The sequence below is a fragment of the Aythya marila genome, assembly GCF_965140915.1.
Source record: "Aythya marila genome assembly, chromosome: 1".
NCBI classification, from domain to species: domain Eukaryota; kingdom Metazoa; phylum Chordata; class Aves; order Anseriformes; family Anatidae; genus Aythya; species Aythya marila.
Genome location: NC_139042.1, coordinates 120130866 through 120149812, shown reverse-complemented (window position 1 = coordinate 120149812; position 18947 = coordinate 120130866). Strand labels below are relative to the sequence as shown.

At 47.3% G+C, this 18947-nt stretch overlaps 1 protein-coding gene across 1 annotated transcript in view; it reads right to left on the bottom strand.

Annotated features, from left to right (window-relative positions):
- The window catches only part of GAP43 (growth associated protein 43), a 53272-nt gene extending 44011 nt beyond the window's left edge, over positions 1-9261 (bottom strand). Inside the window, exon 1 of the mRNA XM_082755160.1 lies at positions 9178-9261. Within this exon, the coding sequence (XP_082611286.1) occupies positions 9178-9207 (30 nt within the window). The 5' untranslated portion in view covers positions 9208-9261. The remainder of the gene's footprint in view (positions 1-9177) is intronic.
- Positions 9262-18947: the final 9686 nt, after the last annotated feature.

Here is an 18947-nt window from a genome sequence, read left to right as displayed (position 1 = left end):
AAGGTGCATTCACCACGTTCCTGGGTGAATATTTTAACGAAAATGTTTCTGGATGACAGGAAGGTAGCACATTCCCTTCGTCTTGGGTACGTTCTGTGTGGATGCTTCACCTGACAAACTTACCCATTTTGGCTGCTCAGGGAGAGCAACCAGAAGAATACTTGTTTTGTAGATCCCAAAGTAGCTTAGCTGGTAAGTAGATATTCAGCTAATTATTATTTTTATAAAACTAAGGATCATCTAAGAATGCCAGTAAGCAGTCTTTAAATGTTTAGAGGACTTTATAGGTGTATGTGTAATTATCCTGGGACTTGAGGTACCTCCACAGTTAGAAAGGAAGGAAGCTCTACAGTATAAATCCCTTATTTTTGTGGGTTCAGAACAATGGTAAAATAACTGTGATATACTTCAGACTCCTCTTTTCAGCCACACCCTAATTAAAAATTAATGAAATTCTACAAGATAAGGCATTGTGTTATGGTATCTTTTCCTGTCTTGTAGAATCATATGACTTAAAGGGAAATAAAATAAAATAAAATAAAATAAAATAAAATAAAATAAAATAAAATAAAATAAAATAAAATAAAATAAAATAAAATAAAATAAAATAAAATAAAATAAAATAAAATAAGATAAAATAAAACTGTAAAACAGAATTAACTTTAAAGGAAGATTTGCTAAAAGATCTTATAAGGTTTGGGGGCTATTTTTTCATGGATTTGTCAATTCTTTTGTTTTCCACAGAGTCATGTACACTGGCATCACAATGGGAGGTTCTTTTTCCTGCATGCCTATAGTTCTACCATGTAAGAGGGAGTGTCAGGTATTGATTCACATATTAACTTTTCTAACTATCCTCTGGAAGTGATCCAAATTCTGTTTACTTCATGAAGGTTTTGGTTAGCTTCAGTTCTTCAGTTATTTGGGGGGAACATCTTTTTTCCTTTTGCTCCATTCTTCCTTTTCTCAGGATTGAATCTCTTCTAGCTGGTATTTCTGTCTGGCCTTTGGACACAAAGGAAGGGCCTTTTGGCAGATCCTGTGCTTCAAGTGGGATTGGTTGCATCCTTGCCATGCTTTTTTATTGCATTTTTAAAGGTTCTGTCAACATTAAACATCAGTTTTCTGTTGTGGGTGTCTGTCCTCAAAACTCTACGTAGGGTTTGATGTTCCTCTGGGTCTTCCACTGGAAATGCAAACAGCAGGAAGGGTTAAAAATACTGTTTTTTGTCTCTAATCAGGAAAAGTCTCCATTCTGACAGGTTCTGACTCAGTCAAGGCCTTTGCAAGCTGCCAGTCTGACTACTCCAGTGCAATAAGCTAAGAAGGGAATCCTAACCTAAGAAAGCTGTCGCTGGTTCTGAGGAACACAAGTGCCATTTCAGTGCAGCTCTCTCTAGTCTACAGTGAAGTGTCCCTGCTGAGGGCAAGCTTTTGGTCCAGCTTCTAAAAGCTCCTTTACATCAGTTCCCCATTGTTGAACTCCCCTGAGTTCCAGTACAGCCTCCCAGCCACACCACACCCCGCAAGCACAGTGGAGCATTTTTTCAGCAGGTGATTTGCAGGAGGGGACCCCACTTTTACATGAAACTAAATACCTGCAAGATGTACTTCAGCAAATCAACAAATCATCCTTCTTTCTTTAGCTCTACCTTTCCAAACCTGGGTAATTTTCATTAAACTATCTGTAAGTCCACCACTGAATAACTGGCTCCTAAAGCTGTGGGTAGACAAAAGAGAAAAGCAGAGCACCATGCTGCCGCAATCTCCCCACCCTTGACTACTTAACTTTGCAGATTTATAAGGTCATTGGATACTGCTGATAAAATAAATAGATTAGCCTCCATTGAATAGTCTAAAGAAATGGATGCCAATTGATAAGTCTTAACTATAAGAGTAATCAAACCTAATTTTTTCTGGACTTCATGAATTATTAAAAACCATCCCAACTGATAAAAAACAGAAGTTCCTGAGACTATAGTTTCACGCCTAGGCAATTATGAGAAGAGCGGAATAAAACTATCTTCAGAGCTGGGTCTAGATCCAAACACACTCCTCTGTATCCTTAAATTTTAGGGACAGGCACACCAAATGAATAAGATTCCTCCAGAGCCTATTAGCTCTACAAATTAGCAGCCTTGAGAGAAAGATGTCTGCTACAGAGATAACATTTAAATATTGTGAGATGTCCTGGCTTTCTATAAATATATACCACGATTATGACTGGAATTAATTCAAGAAACTTTAGAAGTAAGACGAGTAATGAATGGGATTGACATTTATTGATTATAATTTGAAAGAAGATAAGTACATCCTGGCTCCCCTTTCGAGGAATCAAAGCCAATCAGCCCTGGTGGGAGGAAGCCAGGCTCAGCACATCCTTTTGAGCTAGCAAGACAGCTGGACCACGCCCTGGCACCCACGAGGGGCATTAGTAGCTGAGGGACAAGCTCAGAGGAAGCATGAACCCTCAAGAAAGCAGGAATGGTGATACTATCTTGTGTTGCTTGCATTGCTCCTACGGGAGTCATGCCCCTCCCCAGCTGTCTGCTGGGGCCAGGCAACTTTTCACCTATGCTGACAGCAGTGTGAGAGGTGAGGATGCACCACGTTGCTGCCTCTGTGCTCATTTACAGCAGCTGTGACAGCTGCCCAAGTGGAGGAGAGAGATCTGGGGATGCTACAAAGGCCAAGTGGAAGCACAAAGGAAGAACCTGTGCATTTTCCCCTCCTACCAGCTTCCCTGCTTATACCAGAGTCAGGAGGGGTGAAGGGAAAAGGACCCTGATGGCAGTGGCTGATGCTGCCAGCAGGAGTCCCCAGGAAGCACAGCTTAATGGAGGGCTGGTACCCAGGTGGAGGAGAGAAGAAACAGCAGGAGGACCGCATGGTCAAGGGAGCAAGAAGGAGGCAAGGAGCAGAACAGATGGGGGAAGAGACAAAATGAATAACAGGAAGAGACAGCAGGATCAGTGTAACTCTAAAAGCACAAATTCCTTTTGTTATATGCAAAACAAATGAGTATTTTCATGACACTTTCTCCACCCCACACATATTGTAGGCTACACAGGCTGGTGCACTGTGCTGGTAGGGAGGAGCTGGCACATTGGTGAAGGGCAGGGGAAAAGTTGTAGCCCTATTGTCGAGCTCTGGCTCATTGAGATAAAACCTGGGTGTGGGAAGATCAATGGTTTGTGTCAGAGGAACTCAAATGGCTAGTGAACAGCCCAGACCTGTGGGAGTGACTGAGGGTGGATAAAGCAATGCTTTGCCTGTTTAAATCACCTTTCACCTGAGGGCATCTGAATCCCTTTTTTCACACACTAATTATTTAGTTTCCAAATTAAAGAAACACCTTGCAGAGAGGGCCATGACAAGCAGAAAAACTATGCCTACATTAAATCAGAAAACAGGTTAATAGTACTGCTAGGAACAGAAACCAGCTCTCCCCAAGCCCATTCCTATATACTAACTACTAGCCTGTGGTGCTTGCAACCGTGAAAAGCTGTGCAGTTTTACAAACACACTCAGCAGGTGACAGAGAGAGCCCCAAGGATATATGAACACCTTCTCCACAGGAGGCCATCAGAGCGCTGAGGTTACATGACATCTCCTGGCGTGCTCGGGAGGATCTTGGAATTACAGATGAAGCGAATGCGGGTGGATTTCAGCCTTTGACTTTGGACTTCAATTGTTGAAACATGTTTCACCAGGATACCTGCTCTGCTATTCTGGTATTTCCACCAGCAAGGCCAATAAATATTCCACTGGGCTTTCTAGATGGCCAACCTCCCCTAACCAGCCCCATAGCTCCCTGTATAGAGCTAGCGGGCTGTGGCTGTTGCCTTACAGTTGGCCATTGGTTCTTCTGAATTCAAGTGCAGCCAGATGTGATCTGCTGCCAAATCCATCCCTGACACCTGCCAGCCTCACAGCAAACAGGAGAAATGCACAGTGACTTCCAAAGGGCACGAGCACACAGCGAGCTGCCATTAAAAGGTTTCCCAAACTGAGATGGCTTTAGGCTGGATCTGTCATCAGAGCTAGCACTCATTCTCAAATCCAAAATAAGCTTTCCCTGTGTAGGGAGGAAGCCTGAAGCAACAGAAAGGGGCAGTCACATGTGAAGGAGGTGGGAGCAAGAGGAGAGTTATACAAAGGGCAGGATGCAACACGTGGATTGAGCAAATGGCAGTCAGCAATGCACCACCAGCACTAATGCACCACTGGCAGCATGCAGAGGTCCCAGGTTGTATGCACTCGATGTAAAACAAAGCAGGCTCTTTTGCTTCATGCTATCTCACCCCAAAGCCCAGCAGTCCCACACACGCTCCGTTTCCTCCACACGTGGAGCAGGAGAGAGCTGCCCCGGGGAGCACATGCCTCTAGGCACGAGGCCAGTGAACCCAAGCAGGTACACACACCCTTGATTTACGTCATGCAAGGCTATCAGCCTGCTTTTATCTTGCAGTGGGCAGAGGGCCAAGTCCACCTTCCCACTAGCACAAGAAGGCTTTGCAACTTGGCAGCTCTGGGCAGCAGGGAATTCTCCCTTCACATGGTGTCTCTGGGAAATGGGGAGGGGGAAGAGCAACGTCTGCGTGGGGCAGCTCCTAGATCCTGGAATGGCATTGCAGAGTCCATGACAGCAGGCCTGAAGTGAGAGTAGACCCGAGGTGAAGCCTCTCTGCACTTTTGTCTTCTCGTCAGAGAAAGCCCCACGACTGGAGGAGGGCTCCCAGCCGGAGTGACCCTTCCGCAGGAGAAGGCCTCACCCACCACAGCACAAGCACTGGATTCAGGCTACACAGACAGTCTCAGCCTGAGCTTGGGGCAGTGCCCAGGCTCCACATAACTCGTGACTGCAAGGCAGATACTACTCTGCTTAACACACGACACGGGAGGCCCAAGCGATGCCCACCCTCTCAGTGTGGCAGGGCAGCCAGGGGCACATTTCCTCATCCTGAGGCAGGATCAGCTGTGAGATAACTCAGATCCTCTCAGCATCAGGCAGGGCAAGCCCTCAGACAACACGTGTTGGTGTCTCGGGCTACACACGTGTACCCAGCCCTGCACAGGCCTGCTCAGCGGGGATGCCTGGGTGCAGCTGTGGGCACCGACTGCTTTCAACTGGGGCTCCTGTTCAGGAGCACATGGCAATTTGGATCAACAGACTGGTTTCTTTCCTACCAAGCATTACCGCTGCCCTTCTCCCCCTGGAAACTCTGCCTGCAATTAGTTCCCGAGGAAGGGGCTTGCCTGTGCCATTAAGAACAGCTACATTACGCGATCTAGGAGAAATCAATGCCCCTAATCGTCGGCAGAGGCAGCGGAGGAGGACAGGGCGATGGGGTGTTTCTCTGGAGACGCTCTTCTCAGGAGAAATCCCAGTGGTATTGCCCCAGGAAGAGACAGAGTAAGGACCTGAAGTAATTAAACTCCCATGCAGCAATTGTTTACCGAAAGAAGCGCAGAAACCTCCCAGCATCTCTCAGAAAGGCAGAGGCAGCCGCTAGGCTCTCCCCAGGTGCAGATGAAGTGCCTCTGCCCTGAAGTCAATGGTCTGTGGTGATTTACACCATGCTGGCAAGTGGAGGGAGGAGGGGCGTGGATGGCCACCTTTCCCTTAAAATGCCCGTTTTCCTCCCTCCGTGGCGGTGTTTAAAGGCAAGACCATGCCTTGCAAGTGTAGAGGCATCCACGCATCGCATCATAATGGAGTTATTCTAAATGAGGTCGGAGATATTTTAATATCCTGAGGCAACAGAACCTGAACTCCGCGTGCATCTTCCCCGCTCTCTCCCTTTTTCACCATTTCCTCCCTCCCGCACACCTCTGCAGTTCCTGGAGCGACAAGACACCTCGCCGGCTGGCTGCGATCGCTGAAAACACTTCCCTAATGCCTCCTCCTTCTCCAATTGCATTAAGCCGCATCTTTTAGAGGTACAGCCCTGTTTATTCATGCTGCTCGCGTGGAAGGGGAAAGCAATGCAGACTGCCTCTCCCCCCCTCCCTCCTTCGCCTCGCTGGGTGTGGCAGGTTTAAACCTTTGCAGCCGCCGGCTCGCCAGCGCTGGGGCAAGGAGCAGGGGACGCAGAGCAGGAGGGAAGCCGTCGGATACGGCGGGTGATGAATGAGCCTCATCGCACCCACAAGTGGGAAACCTGCTTGCGGGTTATTGTTTAATCACTCATGCGAGCCGGTGCTGAGCACATACCCCCGTAACACCCATCTGTTCGAGGATGCGGTGCGGTGCGTGCGACACCCGCGTTCCTAGCCACCTATCTAAGTGCCCAGCTCTGTGGCTGCACCTCCTTCCTGGCAGCAAAGGTTTACCTCAGATTTTCAGAAATCGCCTTTTCGGGTATGCCTCCTTTTAGCTGAATCTTTTGTGGGCACGGATTCAGAGGTGCCGTCAGCTGCGGGCAGAAATGACAACACCGAGCGATGTACATCTCTCATGGGTGGGCACAGCCAGCCAGATACTTCGCTGCTCACGCTGGCATCGCACCCACTAGAAAGAATAACCCGCAAGGTAGAAGCGTGTGAACATATCTGTCTGCGAGGGGTGGGAGGGCAGTCACATACAGGCACACCTAGACATGGATATGAAAAGCTTTCTTCCACTCCCAAGCCTGTAATTTCAGCATCCTGCTCTTTCACTGCCAGAAAGGCGGGACACTGAGGGCTTCCCCCAAAAAATAATTTGAGGAGAGCTGTCTTTATTTTGGGAAGGAAGCTCCTGTCTGTCATGAAGAACCTATTCCTTATTTTTTTTTATTTTTTCCTTCTGTGAAAGGTCTGGGTGGGGACAGAGGAAGAGCACAAGCTGAAAACCGAGATCTTTTTCTCCTTCAAATTAAAGCTTCCCCTGATGTATCAGCACATTGCTGACCGAGCTGCTGTATCGCCAGTTTGGCAGTTTTGGTGTGTATTCAGGTACAGGAGCAGGAGCTGGGCTCTGAGCCCAGAAACGTTCACAGAATCTGCACATTCAGGATGTATGGCTGCATGGGGATGAGAAAGCATGTGCGAACGAGTGCCTGTGTGCTTCTGCATATATGTGTAGTACAGAGGCGAGCGGCCGGAGAGCGAGGATGCGTGCCGCACATGCACGCGCAAAGGGGTGTGTACCATGCGGTGGATTAATGTACAGTGTGCGGCGAGAGCACTCCGTGTGAGCAGGATACCTGCATGCCACGCATTGCCAGGCGTGCTCGAATACAGAGCGATAGGAGTGGAGGCAGCGAGATGTAAAGAGCAGACACATCGGGAAATTAATCGGGAAATTAATGCCCAGCCTGTGGCGGTATGGGCAAAATTACCCCCCTCTCCCCCAGTAGCTGTCTTCTGACTCTGAAGAATCCCAGAGCTACCTACTTTATTTCAAAATTTGCTGTGCACCTCCGCCCACTGCTCTGTCACTCTGTCTCTCCGTCTGCCTGCCTTTGCCTCCTCTGCTCTTTTCATCCCGTATTTGCCGGCTGAACGTGCTCTGCTGGCTGGCTGCAACGTGGTTTCCCCCCCCAGCCACCACCACCTCCCTCCCTCCCTCCCTCCAGATTTTAGTGAACGTATGGTTAATTGTGGAGCATTTGAAACCTGCATGGGGAAAAACACGGGATGACGCAGGGTCCCTTTCCATCCTGCTTGCCTGCCCCTCCCCATTATTCTACAAAATCGCTCCTTCGTTTGATAACGCACGGATCTCCATTCAGAAACACACCTTAACCTGGATTTTCTCTAAACGCTCTGTAGTAACCAGAGTTAATTACATTCAGTGTGCTAGGCTATTGCTCCCGAGTGCTGCAGTGCTCTACTGTAAGAGACACAGAAATGCACGCATATAGAAAGTAACCGCTGTGGTTCCACACCTCACACTGAGTTGAGCTCTGCTCCCAGAACCAAAGCTCTTTGTCGTTACCTACAGATTCATAATTAGGGGAAGTTTCCAAAATGCCTTATGAAGATCCCCAGGGCCAGCTCCTGCCTCCAAGTTCCGACTGAATAAATCCCAGATCCTCCCAAGGAAGTCCAAGGAGCTCAGCCAAAATGGGCTCTTTCAAGCAGGAGCAGGTTTGGACTTAACATGAAATAAAAAGGGGAAGAGCCGGGGGGTGGCGGTGGGGGGGATAAATGATGTAGCTTTTTATTATTATTATTATTATTAAATTTCCTTGTCGTTTTGGTCACGAAAATGTTGTCACTGAAAACTAGCCGCCACCCAAATCTTCTTAGCGTCCCCGTTTGGTGACGGGAAAAGCCAGGTGGTACCAGTAAAGAGAATGAGCTGGTTTCCAACAGGTTCACACCGCGAGCCTCCCTCATCCCAGCCGAGTTGGGAGCTGACAGAGGCGTGGTCCTCTGTCTCTCTCCCAGCTGGTGCAGTTGGCTAACTGGTTGTACTATGGAGGGTATTGCAAAGAGGGTGACTCTCCCCTCCCCGGGCTCACGCTTTTGTTATTAATTAATTACACTTTTCCTTATACCGGAGGTTTAAAAAAAGAAAAAAAAAAAAAAAAAAAGAAAAAAAAAAAAAGGCTTCAGGTTAAGTCCTGCTCAGCTTGTTGTAACACACACACAAAAAAATATGAATGCACCTGTCCTCTGAGCCACCTCGCAGCACATGCACATAAAGCATCCCCCATTCATCGGAGCCGTGAGCAATAGGGAGCGTTCTGACCGGGGATCAAGGCTCACCGGGCATCCTTTCTTTTTCGGCTTAAGACGAAGAATTGCTTCCTTTATCTCCAAGGTAGAGGCAGATATCATCACGTTTCCTGCCAGCCCCCCCACCCCCCATCCACACCCTCCGATCCACGGACCGAAAACCCTAGGCAATGCATCTGCTGACAATTAAAAGAAGAAGAAGAATAGAGGGGGGATCCTAGTAGCTCCCCAAATGTGGACGTAGGCCACCCCCCTTTCCCCACATCGCCAGCCCCGGAAAGGCAAAGCAGTCGCGCTGAAGGGTGTGAAAAGAGCCTTCAGTCGCAAGATGCTAAAGAATTGCAAAAGAGACATCTGCTGAAAGCAGCTGAAATTTCCTCCCCCCTGCCCCTGCCCCTGCCCCTACCCCAGCCCCTCACACACGCAAGGCAGACACGCACCCCACGGACCCCCCGAGAGCCTGGGCGATTTCTTAGCAGAAAGAAACGTAAAAATCTTCAGCTCTACCTGTTTTGTTCTTCTCATACAGCACAGCATGATCGTATTGTCCCCTTCCTTCCTTCTTCTTCCTTCCTTCTCCTCTCTCCTTTTCCTCTTCTCTCTCTTATCTCTCCCCCCCACCCTCTCCACTCCCTCCCTCCCTCCCTCCCTCCCTCTCTCTCTCTCTCTCTCTCTCTCTCTCTCTCCCTCTCTCGCACACGCACACGCACACGCACACACACACACACCAGGGCAGTTAGCAGCGGCTCTAAGGTCCACACATGCACACGCCGCCTCTCCCTACCTCCCTCCCGCTATCCCTACCCTGCCCAGAATTGTCCCCCCGGCTCGTCACCTTCCCCACCCCAACCCACCCCACCCCACCCCCAGCCCAGCCTGCTCCTTCCCCCCCCCCACCCCCCCAAAGTCCCTTTGCCAGCCTCATGAATTATTAACATCTCCAATCTGGACCCAATTACCCAACGCCTTCCCCACTGTACAGAGGGGGACACTGCGGCGGGGAGGCAGCGGGTGGGTGGGTGGGTGGGAGTGGGGTTTATATGGGGGAGAAATGGGGTGGGCGCGGAGGGGAGAAGAGGGAGCGGGGTCCTCGCCGCCGCATGCGGTGTGCTTCATGCCCAGGTGACGTGCCGTAGGTGGGAGCTAAAGGGGAGTCGGAAAATATGGTAAAATGGCTGTTAAAAGCCCCCCCCCTTCCCCCTCGCCGGCACACTCGCCAACATATATGCACACACTGCCTCCTTCCTATGTGCAGGCACAAACCCCGCGGGGCCGAGTCCTGCAGCACAACTTTCTCCCCCGTCCCCCAAGTCCATCCCGTGGACTTTGTCCAGGTGCAGAAAATGCTGCTGCTGCTACAGATCCGTGCTTCAGAAGAGCTCCAAAAGCTACAGCCATCGTCCCTTCCCCTTCCTCTATTCCCCCTCTCAATTTCCCTGCCTAAGTAATTCCTGCGCCTATTGATCCCAGCCTGCAAATTTCTCCGAGTTATTATAAGGGAGACGTGCACGTTCACACACGCAGCCCGCCCCTGTGCACGTGTGGGAACAAAAATATATGGATCTGCATGCACAGGAGATCATGGCGATGCCGGGGTCTGAGTGAGCATTAATGCACGCGCACACCCCCAAGCACACGTCTTGGAAGTTATAGCACGGTGTTTTCTCCGAATGTATATGAGCAGGATCGCTATATCTGTCATCACAAAAAAAAAAAAAAAGATATTCCAGACGATGTCTAAACCGAAGCATGAGATTGTCGAGCATGTTAAAAATATAAAAAGGCTGCTGGATTTTCAGGATTTCATCTACCAAAATTCAAATTTAGCTTATTTTATTTGCTGTGTCTGGGAGGCACAGCCGGATGCTGTTCTCTTTCATAGTACTAATGTCACTACATCAACTTCTCTGCTACGCCCTGGAGTTGCTTCTAATTTATTCTTAATGTTAACCTGCTCGCAAAAGAGAAGAAAAAAAAATTGTCTTGGGTTATTATTAAGTATATCCAAATCCATTGTTAATACAAATATTGACACGCACCCTTCCACAGATAAATGCATATATAGATACAGCTTCTGGAATACCCCTCAGCGCAGGCTCCTCCATAATCATATTCAGTTGCTATGACATCACTGCAGTTCCCAGCACCCTATATTTTTTTTTTTTTTTTAAGGAAAGTAAACAGCATTTCAAAGAGAATCTACCTAGCTATCTACATCCGTGTGTAGTTTAAGGGAAGCGCCTTTCGGGGTTAAGCGGGTGTAAATGTTGGCTCTGGTTTTGCAGTGTAGAAAAGGGAAATAATGGCATGGTAATGAGATTCAGAGATGATACTAAACTGGGAAGAGTTGCAAACACCAGCTGACACCAAAGAAGACCACAGGATTAAGTAACGAAAATTAGATTCAGCTTCAGAAAATGCATGCAGAGAGAAAGAACGCCAACTATGCAATCATTAAAAAAAAAAAAAAAGACAGGTAAGTGGATCTGCAGAAAGCAATGGGCATCAGGTTGGAGGAAGGGGTGTTGGTGGCACACACCACCGCTGGCGACACCATGCCAAGGCTCTGAGAAGCGGCGCAGTGACATTTTGGAATATGCCCATGGGATTTAGGAGGCCCTGCCCCAGCTTTGGGAGTTGTTGGGGGCTCACTGCCAGAACAAAGTCAGTGTGTCGTGAGCTTGTGTGAGCTTGCTAACCCACATGAGTGCTCCGTGTGCCCCTGGGAGATGGGATTCATCTGGCCAAGCGTGCGTGGCTCTATCTGAGAGCGTCACCCTGGGCTCCCTTTGGTGGTAGTGAAGAAGAATGGGAACTTCTCGGGTGTGATTCAGATCATCCTATAGCAGGAGCCTAAACTAGGTCAGATGAATCACGCCTCAGGAGTGTTTGAGAAGCTCATGTTCTTCCCACTGAGGAGGCCTTTTTAGGGAACCTCCTTGCTGTAGGGAGCCCTAGCGAGGAAAGCCTGCCTGCCCCCCCCTTTCCCAGACACCCACCCAGGGAGGGAGCAGGCTGGCAGCAGAATGGCTGCGCTGGTACAGCCAGCTGGGGGCAGCCCCCTTCCTCTACACACCTGGGGTGGTTTCTCATCATCTTGAGTCAGATCCAGAGTCAGAGCCACCTCTCTTCATGCCCAGCCCCATGGGCACTCTGTGCTCTAGCTTACTGCAAACCACTTTTGTCACATAGGCCAAAACCCCTCAGTGGGTTCCCTGTGCATGTGGAGGGGTGGTGGGCAGCCAGCCCACTGCAGAGTCACGTCTGAGTTCCCTCTGAATTAATCTGCTCAAGTAAAAGAGAGAGATGCTGAGACCCGAGTTTCCAAGGTACTTCAGTTCCTGACACCCCTTTTCTTTCAAATCAGGACCCTTTAAGTACCTTTAAAAGTTGGACTTTAGATTCTTTAGCCAACTATATGGTTTTGACAATTACATCCCAACATCCCTTGTCCTGTCATCTTGGCTATGCCATCACGTCAGCCTGTAGGGTAAACTATCTGATAGCAACACTCAAGGAAGAAAGGATGAGTCTGCAGCAGTGAAAGAGAGGCTGAAGGGAATGAGGAATTTGAGTAAGAAATTAAAGGCAGACACTTCAGCCAAGGTGTTAATGAGCAGCAGAAGCAAAACTCAAGGGAAAGAGACGTGAATCCCCATTTCTTGATGTCACCAAGTCAAGATAGGACGCTTTCATCCAGCTGACACTTTTGTCTCTTCACTGTGCTGCCAACGCTGGCTCATTCAGCACTCCTTCAGAGTTTCTGGATAACGCTGCTCTGTGCAGCGTAGACATGCCCTGGAAGGCCCCTCTGACCTTGGCTTTTGAATGTACACAAACAAAAGGAAGAGCAGGCCAAAGAACAACGTGAATGGGGCGCTGGGGAAGGGGGCTGGCAGGAGGGGGTGAACAATGCACCTAGATTTTAAAAGATTCATCTGTGAGACTTGACTAAATGACAGCTAAGGAGGTGAAGGAGCATGATATTTTCTAAAGCTGCAAGACTCAAGATAGGGAAGGAATTACTTGGAGTAATACATAGCCCACTGCTTGGTGCGTGCTGCATGTTCCTTCTCTGCGAAGGAGGGTTTGGTGCACATAAAGTAATTATTAAGATGACTCCTTTAATTCAAAGCCATGTTTTCAATTTAAAAGGGTCCAGAACATTTCAAAGCAATGAGACACATTGGTGGTTGTTACAACATAGGGTGGTGAACTGAGAGACACAAACCACTGCTTTTTCCCTGCTCACTTCTGCTACGAGTTTTAGCATTGCCTGAAGTTATACCAGCAGCTCAAGGTCCCTACTGGTCCAAGGAAAAAGCATCTTTGGCTCAGCTGCTAGTTTAGGGGCAAGAGGAAGAGCTGATAATCACTTTTAGTTTGGAGAACCATTTAATTTGAACCAGCTTCTGCGACTGCAATCAGGCCAACCCCCCTGGCCAGATGAACTTAAATAAAACCAAGAAAAAAAAGAAGATAGTTTGCCTCTAAGAGCTGTCCCAGTGGTAAGCAAGCTAAGCTGAAGAGGCGTCTTCTCCAGAGAAGTACTGTGAAAGTCCCGTTACTAGGGATATTTAAAGCCTCAGTAAAAACAGCACTGAAGTGAGGGATTTGCTTTCATTGGGAGATAGACTGGATTTTCTCCTTATTCATATGTTCCACATATAGTGGTAGCCTCGCCTTTTGTTAGCCAAATTTCATGCTGGAGGGAAAAAAGCCAATTTCATAAAGATTTTTTAGGATCCTCATTTGAATAGGCATTCCTGAAAATCCCACTGCTGGCCCACTTGCATTTTTAGTATCCTCAGTAGCTATCCAACTCTGGTCTCGTTTGGGCTCACTTTCAGTCATCTGTGTCTTATTGACACAAAATAGTGCAGGGTAACACTGCGACCAAACTCCTGTTGTAGCCTGATTTATATGGATTTATGACATATTCATTATATTATATTTTTATTTAGATATATTTATAAACTGTTCTGTGATACCACAATCTCCTTGGGGGAGTACAGTCTTCAGCACAAGGATTACTCAGGCCAATTTTTGGATTTGAGTTAATCCTGAATTATTAATAATAAGGAAGGAGAGCCTAGTTTATGTTGACCTAAGACTGTGTGCAACAGGTTGTAATAAGCGGCTTTAAGCCCATGCTTCTCAGCAGTCACAATGGCAGCGTGGCACTGCGTCTTCTGAGGTCTGAAGCCTTCTCTGGAAGGCTTTTCTGCTTCAGAAAATGCCAGTACAGAAATATTTCATTCAGTTTCATGACTGCTTGGTTGCTCATCCTGCACCACAATGAACACACAGGACGTTACTAGCACCTGTTGCTAACGTGTTAGCCAAAGAAATATGCACAGATGCTCTGCATTTATTCCGGGTGATTTCTTCTTTTCTTCCCATGCCTGCACAGCTGGGCTCACAGCACCGAAGACACCTGACTTTACAATAGGGAACATAATAAGAAATGGCCTCAATAATTTCCCTGTTTTTGTCATTCTTAGAAAAGACGTGTTTTCTCTAACTCGCGTGGCATCCGCTGACTGGAATATCTGGGTGCGAGCAAGGGTAGAAAGATTTTAACATGCACAAACAATGGTCTTTATAACCACAAGGTCATGCTTAATTATTGTTGAGCTTCAGACTCATCAAAAATACAAACACAACAGTTAAATCCCAGCATGGCTGAGCGCTGAAACCATAACTCTTCCATAAAATGAAACCTCATCTGTTTGTCTGTCAAAAAGAAAAATGTCATCACCGAGAGCAGTCAGCCTATCAGCTATTATCCTCAGTGTAGCAATAGTCTGCCGTGGGGGAATGTGATACTTTACAAGGCAGACCAAATACGAGGCAGGATGACCCAGGAAGCCACCTCCTCCTTCTCCAGGGACCCTTCAATCTCTGCTGTTGGGTCTACACAGCAGTCCCTCCTGCTGTAGCACAGATCCAACAAAGCAAGCTTTGGACGAGAATCAGTTGTGCCCAGGAGCTCGGCGTGGCCCACCTTACTCTGCTTTTCAGGCTGCCCCCATCATTTACTCTAAATCCTGCAGTGCCAGGGCTAAGCAGCTGTCAGCATCTGGGCTGGTCACCTTACAGCGATGGGTGTGATGGGATGAGGACAGAGACAGATGCTGAGGTGCGAGTCCTGCTCTCTTCAGAGCATGAAAAGAGTAGAGAAGTCCATCCCAGTGCTGTTTCACTCTCCTGGCTTCTTCACTGATACATTGCCATTCCTTTAACACCCCACTGCTGAATGTGGGAGCTGCCCAGTGATACCAGCATGATGACACGACAGTGTCATAGTGTGTCACAATTTCCTGAGCCTTCTTTGGAATATTTGCCTCGGCTCCGCACCTGCCTGCACCACTCCTCCTTCAAGCCAGAGTGGGGATGATGACCTGGCTGCTCCAGCACTAGGAAGGTGGGTGGCAGGGACAGGTTCATCCTCCTTCCTTCCTGTCCCTGCAGCTGATCACATTCTTGCTTCTCTCTAGCAAAACACTTGAGTTGAGCAGAACCAGTCTGCATGCAGGGAAGTACACGGAGTACCCCTGCTGCAGACGGGAAAAGGGGTAAAGAAAGGCTAAAGAAGCCATGACATGCATGCTCCTACATGATACTGCAGCAGCTACTGTGGGTGATGTTTCCAGGAATGAAGAACATCCAGCAAATCAGATCTGCCCTGGCCTTCAGACCTTTAGGAAATGGCATTAAGAATTTCTCATTGTGGCCAAGCTTCTATCACAGGCATATATAGGGCCACCAGGCCATGCGCCAACCGGGATCACAGCAGCAGTGTCCACAAAACACAGGTAGGGTTGGTAGAGGTGTGTTTGCATTGTGTGAGTGTGAGGTGGTGGAGCAAACTGACAGGATACTTTCATTTGTCCAGAGCTGTACACGAGGGAGGTAGAACAGCGAAAATTCAGAATGAAATGGGCAGGGAGACTGTAAACATCCACATGAGTAAAATAACTGCGGCTCTGTTGGAAATAAAGACTGAAGCATTTTTAACACCCACTTTAAGGGTTCAAAAAGCAGCTCCCCTTGCCTTGACTTCGTTTAGGTTGGACACAAGAGGAAAGTCCACGTCCTTCAGTTTATCCAGCAGGCATGGCATATGCAGGGGGTTTGTTCCCTTGTAGCAATATCTGCAATGCAAACCTCACTGTATCCAACTACAGTGGAAGAGCTCCCCAGTCCAAAATGCAGATCACAGGACTTGGATAATTGGTCACACCATAGCCAAATTTTATTACAGTTCCCTTTAAGCAGAGTCCTGCTAGAACTGGCAGGTAGACCCACAGGATTTTTGATGCAATCTAGCATCAGACCTATATTAATTGCAGGTTTGCAATGCGGATACTGCAATGGTCTTACAGGGGAGAGTGTGCTCAGTTTGGTCAATAAAATGATCCGCATCTGAGAATGGAAATTCACAGTTAAGATTCCCACAGCTCAGCATCCTCATCACCTCACTCCAGTGGCATCAGAGCTCTGCTTTGGTGTGTGGCCGCATGAAAATAAAGAGTTCTCCTACGCTCACAGTTACGTTGTGCCCAGCCTTCACAGTAGTGCCCTGCTATAGCAATTATTATTTGCTTTCCAAGACCCCACTGTTAGCCAAAAGAATTCACCCCGGAGGGCAGGAAACACAGATGGAAATTTATTAAGAGTCCAGGACTGTGCAGGCGGGAATCCAAACCTGCTGCCCCGTGGATGGAAGCCGCGTCGCAGGGAAAGGCCCTGTTTTAGCTCAGCTCCACAGGATACAGAGCTGTGTTTCTGGAGCATTTTTTTTCTGGAGGTTTAGAAGCAGCTCCAAGCATAACAGCGAATTTTCTGACTGCGTAAATCTGGGGGATTAGCTCCTTCCCCAAGTGATTCTGGTGGCAAGGAGAAACAGAAGGTTTCTGGAGGGAGGCAGCTTCATCTCTCCAGGCAGCTACACAGTCCCCCTCACTACCTGACAGAGCTGGGTTATACAACATCGGGGGCACAACGCATGCCTAGAACTGTGACTTGTTAGAGGAGCTAGTCCCGTTTCACTCCTGCTTCACCCCTTTGCCCTACAACCTGCACTCACCGTTCACCCAGCTTTTCCCACCCTCCTGGTGTAAGCTGCCATCCAGAACTGCCAGCACCCTCCTTACAGTAGGTGAGGCACAATTCGACATGAGCAGAGGCCTGACAAAGGGAAACGTAAGCCTGAAGAAGGCAGTGGGAAGGAGAAAAGGAGGTGACAAGGACCTGCAGTCAAGTGAGCAGGGATTTTTGTGCCCACTCAGGAAACAGCACAGGAGATACAGTACTCAATGGAGGTGGAAAGGTCTCCTTCAGCTTGAGGCAGAAAGGAGGAAAAAAGCATTCACCCAGTGCCTACACCAGGGAAGACAAGTATGTTGATCTTGATGGTCTTTTCATGAGTGTTCATCTCAGCGGGGTAAAAATAAAATTTATTTTAATATTGTATGCTGCAAAATGTGAAGGGTAATTCTGCCTTGTTACCTTAATTTATTCAGCCAAAGAGGAGGAAAGAGTTCATTCTCTGTTTGTTATGAAAGCTTTGCTCAAGTATGAACAATGTTCCATAGTAAATGATGGAGAGTTTGACAATCTTACCTGTATCGTATGATCATATATTGAAAGGTTCTATTGTTAAGAACAGATACAAGAGAATACAATTTCAGCTGCTTCGGGAACTGTAATTCCGAGCTTCCTCATTTTTAGAGTTCTTTCTAAGTCAGGGATCCGTGTTTCCTCAGCAAAGTTTTTTGCATGCAATTTCTCTAGCTGCTTTCTAAAACTGAAGTACATGTAAGTCTTTGGAATGGTAGGAAATCAACTTTTGTATATCCAGCTTTCTCAAAGTTAGCCACAGCACAAAGATAAGACTGGCATGGCCCTTCTCTTCAAAAACAGCCTTGAGTTCAGCCCAAACCTTTAAATGTCACTGATCTCCTTCTTGAGGATAAAAGCCTTAAAAAAAAGGCTCAAAACACCTCAGGCAACACCAAGCACAAAGAGGCACAACCAGGCAGTGTCAGGTAATCTCCATATTACACAACACACTCCAGACCCCCTTGCTTAGCTGTTAGCCACCAGCATTGAAGGGAGGGCAGCATGGTCATTTTCATTCTTGCATTAAGCTCAACAGATACCAAGACATGGCTTGAGGCACTGTGATGCCCTCAAGGCCTTCCAACATTCCTGCAACCACTGGGAATTAATAGGCTAAAACTGAACCCAACAGAGAAAGGGAAGCTGCTGAAATGCATTGCTCATTTCGCATTGTTGCTTGAAAGCCAGCGAAGGTTATTAATTCTTAGATCTTTGGTGAATGATGCCTCCTTTATATGTTTAGTCATCCAAGGAGTAAAATGGTCTACCAAGGGTTGTTTAGCTACCGTGTCTGACTTAATCTTGATCACACTGTGCCTACTGAAAATGTTAGGACATAGCTGCATCTATCTTTTTACCATCTCGCCAAACTCCTGCAGTCTCTTATTAGATCTTCTTCACACACTGCTCAACCTCAGCGACCCAAAATTTGCCTCTTTATTTCCCAGGACATCTATGGGCCCTTTCTGTGTAAGTACACTCGTCTCACATCCCAGGAAAATTAGAGGATGGTTTTGTAATTTGAAAACTTAAGTCATGCTCAGCATTAGACTACAACTCCATTCCTCTCCAAATAAAAAGTCTAGGAATCATTAGTTTCACCTTCGTTATCTTAAAACTGATCTTAAATCCTGTCTTTTCTGTCACTTCCTTCAACTTTCTATTGTACAATACTTCCTGTCCGTCTCAGTAGCAGTAAGGTAATCTACATATCAAAGACGTTTGTGCAGGACGTGTCATTTCACCTAAGCCTGAGAATTTCACAATAGTTTCTGCAAAAGCATTATAAAAGAAACGTAGGAAATGGTAAACCTTTCTGCCCTCTCCTGTGATGTTAAGAGGGACTGAGATTCTACTCTGTAGGGGTTTTTTTGAACTGCAAATGGAAAATTGCCATGGGTTAATAACTTTATTGAAGTTATTAAAATTGTTTAATTATATCCAACGCAACCATGTGTTTTTGTAAAATTTATGCATGCATGCTAGTCATAATCTCATGTCTTTTTTATTATTATTATTTGCTGGTATTCTACTTTTCATTTGCTGGAAGTTATTGGATCTGCTGTGAATTTTGTATTTCTCAGAACCTTATTAATTCTACTTGGGTATTAATTCTAGAGAAGGATCAAAGATAGGACTCCTCAAACTGC